Source organism: Macrotis lagotis, chromosome 2, assembly GCF_037893015.1.
Source record: "Macrotis lagotis isolate mMagLag1 chromosome 2, bilby.v1.9.chrom.fasta, whole genome shotgun sequence".
Lineage (NCBI taxonomy): Eukaryota > Metazoa > Chordata > Mammalia > Peramelemorphia > Peramelidae > Macrotis > Macrotis lagotis.
Genome location: NC_133659.1, coordinates 287,768,588 through 287,781,024, shown reverse-complemented (window position 1 = coordinate 287,781,024; position 12,437 = coordinate 287,768,588). Strand labels below are relative to the sequence as shown.

The window sequence follows — 12,437 nt, the reverse complement described above, 5'->3', positions numbered from 1 at the left end:
CCCTTCATTTTCCTCTCGGGAATATTGTGACTGTGTGGGGATAGGGGAGAGGGGCAAATATCTGAAGTGCTCCCTTCCCAGAGTTTCTGATCATAAACTTACAAGGAAAAGAGAGAAAATAAGAAGGAGAATAGTTAATGCTCGGAACCCCCTATTCTTGGGAAGTGATGAGACTTTTCCCTTGGCATCATTCTCTTGTCCTTCCAGTCTCTGCTTCCCCATCCATTATGACTGCAGTTTTAGGGAAAGATGGGGAGAATCTGACCAGACGTGCACCATTCTCCCTCCCCCTATATCCCGAGTGTTTCTCCAGGATCTCTCTCCCGCCCCTAGATAGGATTCCCGGGGGAGATGTACCCCTCCCTAGTCCTTGATTGTATGGTGCTCCAAGAAGGCGGAGCTAGGGGTCCCCCCTCCACACTGGGCGGGATTCTTCGGAATGGGGTGGAGGGGTACAAAAGCCTGGGCTGAAGGAGGGGAGGGGAGACTAGGGCAGAATGAGTGAGTCGCCTAGCACCGCGTCCTGTCCGGTGTTGGGAGAGGAGTCGGACCCAGTGGCCAGTCCTGGGTCCGAAGCAGTATCTGGGGTTCTAAGTCCTCTTACCGAGGCGCTGTTCCAGAGGCACTTTGGGGACGCCGAGCAAAGTCTGGCTCCTTTACCTGATCAACTGCTGCGGGGCTTTCGGGACAAACTGATCCGGACCTGCTCCCGAAGGGAGGCGTGGAGGCTGCTCCGGGCCCGGTTGCCTCCCCTGACCTGGCTGCCTCAGTACCCCTGGAGGACCTGGTTGCTCGGAGACGCGGTAGCCGGAGTCACCGTGGGCGTAGTGCATGTACCGCAGGGTGAGAGGACAGTCAGAATGAGAAGGATCCTCTTGGGGAGAGGGTCAGGGGTGAGCCCTCGAGTGGATTGAAGAGCTTCTGGAGCCTGGAGCTGTATCAAGGAGGGTGAGGCGTGGGGAGCCTAGATTAGGGTGAAGTCCCCTTGACCGCCCCACGCCTCTGGGCTTGGAAGTCATGAGTTTTATGGGTCATCTGCCCCCTGTCAGATACCTTTAGCTTTCTCTTTCCCTCCTCCATATCTTGGGGAAGAAGTCATTGACCTGTTCTGACTGAGGGAGTTATCAAGAAACCCAGGGAATGCCTCCCAGGGCTCCTTCAGGACACGGATCCATAAGCCTGTTCCACACTTTGGGCCCCTAAGAGCAGGTTGGCTCTCCTCAGTACCTATTTAAGTAAACTTACGATCAGGGCCAAATTTCTCCTTTTGTTGGGAGTCTAGAATAAGCAGCCGCTGAGGCTGGATGTGATTGGCTATTGTAGAACCCAAAGAAGCGAGATGGAGACTAAGCTATGAATTTTGGGGAGCACATTTTATTAGCAATGACTGTGTGGAGATACCTCCTCAAAGCACATAGCACCCAGTGTCTAGAGAACAAGGTTTTTTATAGTATTTTGAGGGGGAGGGGTAATTGCAGAGATAGCAGTTAGATATATTCCCCTGTCGGACTATTACAAACATATGGCCTAGTATAGATCTTGCTTTATGTCTTAACATGTTTCTCAAGACAGAGGGAGTCACATATTCACGGGCTTCCCACAGGTTCAAGGCGAGTGGAATTTACTATCTTATGGTTCCAGCTGCATCTGGGGAAGGGGAGGCAGTCTTAGGAGAAAGCAGGAATTTTACAAATACAGCAAAATGATTAAGCTAACAAGGGTGCTTTGTGAGTCTTAGACAAATTTAGGGTATATCTCATGATCCCAGTGTCAAGCGTTTGGGTCCTGTCAACTTATTCTCAGACCCAAAGGCGCCTAGCCAAGTTTCTATTTCTGAGGAGTTTCTCAGGGCCCAGAAAGGTGTCAAGAACCCCTTTTATACAGGGATTACACAAATATTAATACTGTACTTCACTATCCCAGAGTGACCTTTCCATGTCTCCCCCCCGACAGGCATGGCCTTTGCCCTCCTAACCTCCGTGCCCCCCGTATTTGGACTCTATACCTCCTTTTTTCCTGTCCTCATCTACACCTTCCTGGGTACAGGAAGACACCTGTCCACCGGTGAGTGATCTGGACATTCCCCCATGTTATGTCCCCAGCCCTACTTGCATTCCATTGCAGTTCCTAGGGGGAGTGGAAATGGGTGGAAATTCCATCCCATCTTGCAGAGTTCCTTATGACCTTTGCCACTCAATCTCATCTCCTTATGGTCTCTGGATATAGCAAACCTAGGAATTGTAGATGCCAAACAATTTCCAAAGTTATGCTTTCTTTCCTTGAGATTTCCATACACGTTAAAATGAACATCAACCTTTAAGGGTCTCAGAAAGGTAGGAAATAGTCTGTGTGGGGCGGGTGGTGGAATAAGAGGGGGATGCCCTTACTAGATTCCTTCTTCCCCTCTCTCCCCCCATCTCAATCCTTTAAGTGCAGGTACTCCGATCTTCCCCCGACTCTTTGCCAGCTGGTGGCGCCACTTCCAGCCCTTTTGAGTGTTGCTCCTCTGCGACTTCTGCCAAGTCCCTCCAGCAGTTGGGGGCGGGGGGGGGGGGAGGAGGAGGAGGGAAGGTGTCCGGATGATGCAGGAGCGGGGTGGCTGGGAGAAAAGGTGGAAGGAGGAGGTTCCCAGATTTTCTATACTCTAGGGTTGGGTTTCCCTGTGATCTTTTACATCTCCCTCTGAGCTCCCCACTCCTTCTTGCAGGAACCTTTGCAGTCCTCAGCCTCATGACAGGTTCAGCTGTAGAGAACCTGGTCCCGGAGCCCCCCGGGGGCAACCTGAGCTCGGCAGAGAAAATGCAGCTGGAGCTGCAGAGGGTTGGGGCGGCGGCAGCGGTCGCCTTCTGGAGCGGGGCGCTGATGGTGAGGGAGGCCGGGGGGAGGTCAGCAGGAAACTGAAGGCTGGGAAGGGGTCCCCAGGGACCTGCTTTAGGTGAGAAGGTGGGAAGAGATTCGTGTTCAGGGAAAAGAAGGAGGGAGGAGAGAGGGAGTTGGGAAATCTGGAACTACCATGCGTGTGCGTTGCGGGATTTCGGCAGGAGGGAGGGTCGAGGTGGGGCGGCAGCCCCTTAAAGATCTGAGCCAGGTTTTCGCCTCTCCACCCCCAACCACATTTTCGTAGAGGACCACAATTGAAAAGCTAGTGCTGAAATGAGATGCGAATGACCTTCTTTGTGCATTTCCTTGGCCCTCTCGTTTTGCCACCCCAGCGATTCTCTGACTTTATTCTTCCGGCCCCTGGCAGCTAGGGATGTTCGCGCTGCAGCTGGGTTTCCTGTCCACCTTCCTGTCGGAGCCCGTGGTCAAGGCTCTCACCAGTGGGGCGGCGGTGCACGTGCTTGTATCCCAACTGCAGAGTCTCCTGGGACTGGCCTTTCCCCGACAGATCGGCTACTTTGCCCTCTTCAAGGTGGAGAAGAAGGAAGGGGCTTCAGGGGTCCTGAGGAAGGAGACACCACGGCGTATTTGGGAGGTTCTCCGATGGGGTTGGGGGGTGGTGGGGCGAAGCTGTGGTAAAGGTCGAGGTGACTCAGGAGAGATGGAAGATTCGAGAGAGCGAGGGTGCTGGGCGGTGAGAACTGCGTCAGGAGTGAAGGGAGGGCCTGCTAATAGGTCCCTCAATCGCAGACGCTGGCCGCGGTGCTTACTGCGCTGCCCCAGAGCAGTCCGGCTGAATTGACCATCTCAGCCCTTAGCCTGGCACTACTGGTGCCGGTCAAAGAACTGAACGTGAGATTCCGAGAAAGACTGCCTACCCCGATCCCAGGAGAGGTTTTCATGGTGAGAGGGCTACCCTTTTCGGGTCCCCCACCCCCACCCCAGGGTCTCCTGTCTCAAATGAAACCTTGTGCTGCTCCCTACCCCCCCCCCCCATTTAACTTCTACCTCCCTGCAGAAGAGGTTTCACTCCCTTTTGTCTTTTTTCCTTAGGTGCTCTTGGCCTCTCTTCTCTGCTTTACCTCTTCTCTGGACACCAGATACAATGTGCAAATCGTTGGGTCACTGCCAGTTGGGTGAGACAGAATAGAGGAAGCCCTAGTTCATGTCCTTCCTAGTACTGCCTTTAGATTCAACCTTTCTCCCACACAAGAACACACCCCTTTCCAATTTCTGAGACTTCAAGACTGTCTGCCCTCTAATTCAGCCTGCCATCTCCTCAAGCCAATTCTTGTCCCTCAGACTATCCAAAGGAGTCCCCATTCTTATTATGAAAACAATTAGTTCTGCCACTAATCTCTTCTTCTCCAGGTTCCCCCAGCCCTTGATACCATCTCTGTCTACATTGCCCATGGTTCTTGCCTACTCCCTTCCAATTGCGCTGGTTACATTTGCTGTATCAGTGTCTCTGGCTTCAATCTATGCAGACAAGCACAGATATACCATCAACCCTAACCAGGTGTGACTCAGACCTCTGACCCCTGATCCTAGCCTAATTACAAGTCACTCATCCTAATCCTAATATTCCCCTTACTTCCAGGAGCTCCTGGCTCATGGTGTCTCCAATCTGGTCTCCTCACTCTTCTCCTGCTTCCCCAGCTCAGCCACATTAGCTACAACCAGTTTGCTAGCAGATGCAGGGGGACACACACAGGTAAAGTGGAGAGTGCCAAAGACTGTAGAGGTCCTGTAGGGACATTTAAGTAAGGAGGATGGAGGACATTTTGATCAAATAATGAAGAATCTGAAGGGGCTGAGATATCCAGGTAGGAAGAAATGAGAAAGAAGGAACAGTGTAAAGGTTGTGGGGAGACAAAGGGGAAACAGCTGGTGCTAGAAGCATACAAGTTTTAGGAAGGTTAGTCATAGGAGAAAGTCAGTTCTCTCTCCCACATACCAACTCTTTACATCCTTCCTTCCTTTTCAGCTTGCAGGCCTCTTCTCTTGTGCAGTTGTGTTAGCAGTGCTACTGTGGTTGGGACCTCTTTTCTACTATCTACCCAAGGTAGTGAATCGTGGGAAAGATTGGGGAAAGACATATTGAGATGTTACAGGGATACTGAGCTCTCTTTTCCAATCCCAGGCTGTCCTTGCCTGCATCAACATTTCCAGCATGCGCCAGATGTTCTTCCAGATGCAGGAATTACCCCAATTGTGGCATATCAGCAAGATGGATTTTGTGAGAGACTGCACCAGGGTCCCTCAGTTTTCCTACCTCAACTCAATTCACCAACTCAACTGAATTTAATTCAGTTCAATTCAATTCAGTGAAACATTTTACTTCCAATCTCCTTATTTCCCCTAGCTAATTGTGATTGATACTGCCTCCTGTTTTACTGTCCCCTTCTTAGACTAAATCCTACACTAGCAACCTACATAAAATTTTGGTTAACCAAAAGAGAAGATGGTGGGGTTAGAAACCTTTCCCAGGTGCCATGACACTCCAAGAGTTAATAAAGGAATGAGGAATTGCCTCATTCCAAGTTGTTACCTGATCTCTTGTCCCTGTAATTACTGTATCCCTTCATGAGTAAACTGTGTCCTCATCCCACTCCACATATCCCATTTCATCTATTCCTTTCCTTCCCTACTCTCCCAAGTCTTATCTTACCCAAGGCCCTGACCTAACAGTTACTACCCTTTAATTCTTTAACTAGATGTCGCTAGTCACCCATATTTTTTCCTTGTGTTTATTTTCTTCCCACCCATGCTTGACAGGCAGTGTGGCTGGTCACATGGGTAGCTGTAGTGGCTTTGAGTGTGGACTTGGGCCTCGCCATAGGTGTAATCTTCTCCATGATGACTGTAGTCTGCCGGACACAGAGGTAGGGCAAGGAGGGTGAATTTAAAACTTGCCAAAGGGAATCAGATCTGAAAATATACTTTTCTAAAGAAACTTCTCTGTATATCCTCTTTTCTTTTTAAATAACATTTTATTGATAACTTTTTATCTTTGTATCCAGTTGTTCCATTTCCTCTAGTGAACCCTCTCCTTTGACAAATAAAAACTATTAAGCAAAAATATCTGATAGAAACTTCTCCTGGAAAGGCATACCATAGCCTGCCCTAGTATTCCCCCACCTCTCTATTGGTGAAGGAGGAGTACTATGTCCTTATCTCTTCTCTAGAACTTCAGTTATTTATGGTTCGACTTTCTTTTACTTCACTTACCTTCTTGTGGTCATTAAGTATATTGTTTCTGCTTGTTTCCTTCTGTATCAGTTCATGCAGATTTCTAAATATTTCTCTGAAATTCTTATAATCATCATTTCTTGCTATACAATAATATTCCCTTACATTCATATGTCTTGGGTTTTTCAGTCCCTCTACAAATTATTTCTAGTTCTTGATGCACTCAAATAAATACTATTACAAATATTTTGGTATATATCAATTTAGCAGACATTTGTCAGGATTCTAGAATTTTGTAAGCATTATGTGTAGTAGGCTTTGTGCTAAGTGCTATAGGATGCAAAAAGAGAAAAAACAAGTCCCTGTTCTCAAGGTGATCAGTCTATGAGGGGAGATACTATATGTGTATGTGTGCGCGTGTGCGCGTGTGCGTGTGTGTGTGTGTGTGTGTGTATAAAGCAAGATATATGCAAAATAAATTGAAGGTAGTGTCATAGAGAAGGCACTAAAATTAGGAGGACTTAGGCTTCTTTTAGAAAGTGGGACTTTTTTCTTTTTTTTTTTTTGCAAGGCAATGGGGTTAAGTGACTTGCTGAAGGTCACACAGCTAGGTAATTATTAAGTGTCTGAGGCTATATTTGAACTCAGGACCTCCTGACTCCAGGGTCAGTGTTCTAATCACCATGCCACCTAGCTTCCACTTAGCTGCCCCCTAAAGTATGACTTTAATCGAGACTTGAAGGAAGACAGAAAGTGGATATGAGAAGGGAGAAAATTCTAAGTCAATGGAAACCAATCAGTAAAATCACTCACAGCTAGAAAATGGAGGTTCATCTGTAATGAACAGCAAGGAGGCTGGTGTTACCAGATCAAAGAGTATTGGGAAGAGAGTAGAGTATAATAAGAAAAGAGTTTAAGCAACATGACTAATATGGAAATAATTAAATATGATTGGACATGTAATTTTTTACCACTTTGTTCACTACCATGGGGAGGAGGGAGGGAAGGGAGAGTGAAACTCCTAAACTTGCAGATGGATGTCTATTGTGAACTACCTTTGCATAGTTTTTTTTTTTTGGCAAGGCAATAAGGATAAGGTGACTTGCCCAAGGTCACACAGCTAGGCAATTACTGTGTCCAAGGTCAGACTTGAACTCAGGTCCTCTTGACTCCAGGTCTGGTGCTCTATCCAGGGCACCATCTAGCTGCCCCTTACCTTTGCATGTAATTGAAAAAATAAAATTAAAAAAGTGTAAGATGGGAGGGACCAGTTATAAAAGGTTTTATAATGAAACTGAAATATTTATCTCTGATCCTCAAGATGAAAAGAAATCATTAGTATTTATTTAATTGGGAGGGTGATATACTCAGATTTTTCCTTTAGGAAGATCAGTTTGACAGTTGAATGGCAAATGGATTGGAAGAGGAGACACTTAAGTCTGGGAGACCATCCTGAAGGTTATTATAATAGTCAGGGTATGGGGTGTTGAGGGTCTCTACCAGGGTAAAAGCAGTAACAGAGGAGAGAAGGGAATCTATTCTAGAGATGTTACAAAGGTCAAAACTGCAGGATTTGTTAGTTCATTGGATGGGAGGGTTTTAGGTAAGAAATAATGAGATGAGAATGACATCTAGGTTTTTAGTCCAGATTACTGGGAGGATGGTGATGACCTTGACAGTATTAAGGAGGTTGGGAAGGGGGTGACAGGAGGTTCAAATGATATAATAGATGTAAAGCACTTTGAAAATCTTAAAGTGTTCTATAAATTCCTATTCTCCTATCAATCCCCAGTCACTAGGTCTCTTGCCTTATGATGAATTCATTCCCTGAGACTTTTACCACTTCTGCTTAGCTCAAACATTTAAAGAGCAATACATAGGGTTGATGGTAAATGTTTAGCAATTGGGCTCTTGAGAGTGGAGGGAAGGGGATGTTATACATATCCTCTCATGTTTAATCTGAATAACACTTTAGTCCTAGAAAATCAGCAAAACAATAAATCAAGACCTGATTTGTAACTGTTGTCCATTTTTGAGGTGTAAATGCTCACACTGAACAGTGAACTATCTCTTGTGCTGGTCAGAGCTGGTTCCAGCAAATTCCTACTAATATGGAAGTTCGGAAGAAGAGGGGATTTTTGGAGGAAAGATAATGAATTTTATTTTTGACAACTTGAGATTCTATGATTTCCTTTGTGTATATGCCCAATAGTAGAATATCTGCTTTAAGGATATGAATGATCCTACTTCTTTTTATTACTCTCCTCTCCATGTGATCCCCAGGATACAGTGTCTGGTGCTTGGACAAGTAAAGGGAAGAGAACTATTCTGTCCAGTCAAAGAAAATTCTAAGGTGGGCAAGAAGAGGTAGGAGAAAAGAGATATAGATAATCCTCCTTAGGAAGTATATTTTATTTACTTTTTGTTCCTGTAAATCCCTTCTCCAGCTCTGTCAGGTTCCTGGACTACGAATCTTCAGATATCCTGCCCCTCTCTATTTTGGAACCAGAGGCAGGTTTCGTCAAACCATGGGGCAGCTGCTGGGGTTAGAGAGACAAGATGAGGTGAGAAAGCAGCAGGAGGTGAAAGTTTAAAGAGTAGATTTGATGTCAAATGAGGGTTGAGCGGACAGATGAATAGAGAACTAATATTTACCAATTGGGGTTATAACTCTCCCCCTTTTCATCCATTAGGACTCTGCAAAGACACATATGTCAGTTGAGACAGGTAAGCTGGGAAAGGGAACTTGGGGGAAATTTGAGTGACATGAGGGAGATCACTAAAAAATACCACTTCCTCTTCCAGGAGAGGAACTTGTTCAAGTTGTCATCCTAGACTGCAGTGCTATCATCTTTGTGGATGTGGCTGGAGCACGGGAGTTGGTGCAGGTGTGTGTGTGTATGCATGTTGGGGTGAGGCATTTAGGAGGATGATTTAAAAAATTTATTAAGCACTTACCATGTTCCAAGCATTGTGCTAAGCACTGAGGGTACAAATACAAAATCAAAGAGCATCTGCTCTCAAGGAGCTTCCATTCTAATGTGGAGATAAAACAAATAGGGAAACTGGTCAGGGAAGCATCTTTTGATTTGGAAAGTTAAAGGACTGCTGAGAGAAGCAGCAGGGGAGTAGATTGGCATTCTCTTGTGTGGAGTAATGACAGAGTTGAGTCAACATGGTCCCAAAGTTGGAAGCAAGAGACTGAAGTATCTGAGGAAGGATGTTGTAGCAGGGGAGGGGAAAGGAATCAAAGCTGGTGTTGGTCCTGAAAGTAGTGGGAAACTGAGGCAACTCTTCTTCTGTTAACCAGTTTTGAAATTCTTCCTTTCCCCAGCTGGCTAGTCAGTGCAGTGCAGCCAGGATTCACCTCCTCTTGGCTCAGTGTAATGGTAAGATGCATGAAACTGGGGAGGCTTGGAAATGCTTTAAATTATTTTTCTGTGGTATAGGAAGAGGGATGAAGTAAAGAACAGAGATGAAATTTTGATCATTCTTTCTGTTGGCACAGCCCCTGTGATAGGGACACTAACCAGAGCTGGGCTCCTGGACATATTAACCCCAGAGCAACTTTTTGTGAGTGTCCAAGATGCTGCTGCCCATGCACTGGAGAGGTTGCTGAAGGTCTGAGAAATAATGGTTTGGTGGAGGGCAGATAGTGAGAAGTCAGGGTTATCTTAGGGATAACAGAAGGATAGGAAAAGGAAACTAGACAATGAAAGAGTGGCCAAGGAGAAGGGACATGTTTGAAGAAGGAGGGAACATGGTAAAAGGGTGGCCAGGATGCAAACCTGATGAGGTAGATGTTGGGGTGGGGGGAAGGGGAGGGGGGAAGAGCGGAGATTGAGGGAATGAGCAAAGGAGTATAGTAACACTTCTTAAAAGGTTCAAAGGGGGAGGAGTTGGCCTGAAGTATGAGGGAGGGTCTTCCAAAACATAGTTTCTCAGCTCATTCCCTCCACCCAATCTCCTTAGGGATGATGGGGGAGGTAGGAGGTATGTTCCCAGAATGCTTTCCCTCACTCTCCCCTGATGTTCCCTTTCCCCTTTCCAGGAGCCTCTGACCTCAAAGACTTGCATGGTCTGGGTGTGAACCTGACAGATCTGCTTATTAGAAATCCCAGTATCACTGGTTGGATACACTGGGGAGAGAGTATGGCCACTGAGGGGAAAACCGGGTCTCCTTCATTATTTATGTTATCAATAAAATGAAGTTAGTTTTTGTGATCAGCATGATAAATACCAGCCCTTTCTAGCTTGCTTTGGGGTCTGAACATTCCAACAGATGCCCCTTAGAGACCCTTTTATGTCATCTTACCTCTGAAGAGATAAGACTGACCCTGATTACAGAATGGTTGACTTGTTCATTAACCCCCTCTGGAGAACTGTATTCAGAAACCTGCTTAATCTATGAGGTTGAAATTCTCCTAGGGTGTGTGGTGGGATTGGGAGGGATGGTGAGGATAACTGAATATGATGCAGAGTTCTGGTTCAGAGACACAAGAGTGCAGCCCAAAGGGTGTGCCGATCTAGGGCCTCTGCTCCTAAGGAGATAGGCAAAAGTGTCTCCACATGAAGAGTGGGTGCAGTTTGGCTTTTCGAAACCATCAGACTCCTTGGCACTAGAAGGGTATCCTTATTACTCTAACTAAAAGAATAGGGAACGGAATCGGGGTGGGAGTGGGGAGGGTTGTCTGGTAAGCTGCCACCAAATTGGTGAAGGTGGGTCATAGATCCAGTGGTACTTTGGGGCATTGAGGAAGTCAGTTCTCATCTTGGGATTGGATCAAAGTCAAAGAATTTGAAGGCTTGGATAACCTTTGAACAGTCCTTGGGTGATCAGCCACAAACTTGATCAGCAGGGTAATTGAAGTGACCACAATAGTGCATACAAGGGCAATCAGGCAGTCACTATGTCTTTCATATCAGCCATTCTATTATTACTGGACAAATCAATCTAAGGTCATGCAGAAGAGCAGTTTGTGTTTGGACACCTGGCTCTCATCTGTGACCCCATGATATGGGAATTTGGCATAAATCTCTGCCTCACTTCCCCAAGGTGCCATGGGTAATTTCAGCTTTGATGCATGATCCACCAAGACATCAGAGCAGGAGTCCACCTGAAAGGGCCAAGTCCAGCTAAGAAAAAATTTGGAGGGAATTAAAAGGGGAAAAAAAGAGGGAGATATTAAGAGAGAAGAATCCAACCAAAGTTTTTACCCCAGGCCTGTCTCTGAGGGTATTTCTTTCACTATAAATTTGGGATAAGCATCTGTCAAATAAAATGGAAACAAAAGCAAGGTAACAAGTTGAAAGAACTTTGTAAATTTAGAACCTTGATAGACCATGTGCCCATCAATTGGGGAATGGCCAAACAAATTATTCATATTAATATAATGTCATTGTTCTACTATAACAAATGAGGAATTCAGAGAAATATAAAAAGCATTATATGAATTTATGTAGAACAGAATAAGTAGAACAAGGAAAGTAATATATACATATATAGATAGATATTTTTATATAAATATATATATATATATTTATATAAATATATATATATATACACATATATGTCAGTCATATCAATAACTAGAACAAAATAAAGGAAATAAAGGAAAAGAACAATCAAACGAAACAACATTAGTCACAATGAGCAACATGGTCCCAAGAGAGGAGATGAGGAAATGCATGCTGCTCCTTTTTGGAAAGAAAGGAACATTTTTTTGGAAAGACTGGGATGTTGTGCAATCTGTAAGAAGGGCTATTGGGCTTGGGCACCTTTCCAGAAGTTATTTTTTTCTCTGCTACAAGGAAAGACTCACTTGGGGTGAAATCTATCTGGAAATGACCGTCATATTAAAAACAAACCAAGAGGCATTGTTGAAATTTAAAAAAAAATGCAAGACTTTCTCCTGACTGGGATAGTTATTCAACTGATGCTTGATTATTCTTGCCTGAACATTGGATAGAAAAGGGCAAGATTGGTGGAGGAAGAAAGCAAAACTTCAGGTTAGAAGGGATCCATTAAATCCCTAGATCTTCCTAATTTTCATCTTTCCCTTTTTGGAAATGGAGTGTCCACCACCTTGATGAAGAAGAGTTTTTTCATGTGCAACATATTCAAATATATAATGTGTTAGAATGTGCAGATGAGTTTAGAGGATTCTCAGTGACTCCAGGCAACTTTCTAAGGTTGTGCAATAGACACCAATTTGCATTGGTTCCACAATGGGAGCTCCTATACAAAAGAAAATAGAGTTTGGTTTAAAAAATGGTGCAGGGTGTCTGTGAACTTTTGTGGTTATTAAATATAAAGAAACTCTTCAGTTGCAAGTCTACATTGCACATGGTTCTTGCCTACTCCT

General features: G+C 45.2%; 1 protein-coding gene across 1 annotated transcript; it reads left to right on the top strand.

Moving 5' to 3' along the window:
• The first annotated feature begins 108 nt into the window (after positions 1-108).
• LOC141515037 (solute carrier family 26 member 10-like) lies at positions 109-10,466 on the top strand. The gene is made up of 18 exons (XM_074226280.1): positions 109-843; positions 1,954-2,064; positions 2,708-2,865; positions 3,248-3,412; positions 3,631-3,783; positions 3,934-4,016; positions 4,252-4,399; positions 4,481-4,594; positions 4,868-4,945; positions 5,024-5,119; positions 5,659-5,765; positions 8,356-8,425; positions 8,520-8,636; positions 8,766-8,799; positions 8,878-8,960; positions 9,407-9,461; positions 9,581-9,693; positions 10,124-10,466. Exons 1-18 carry the CDS (start codon positions 498-500, stop codon positions 10,160-10,162), a joined length of 2,070 nt encoding a protein of 689 aa, XP_074082381.1. The 5' UTR covers positions 109-497; the 3' UTR covers positions 10,163-10,466.
• Positions 10,467-12,437: the final 1,971 nt, after the last annotated feature.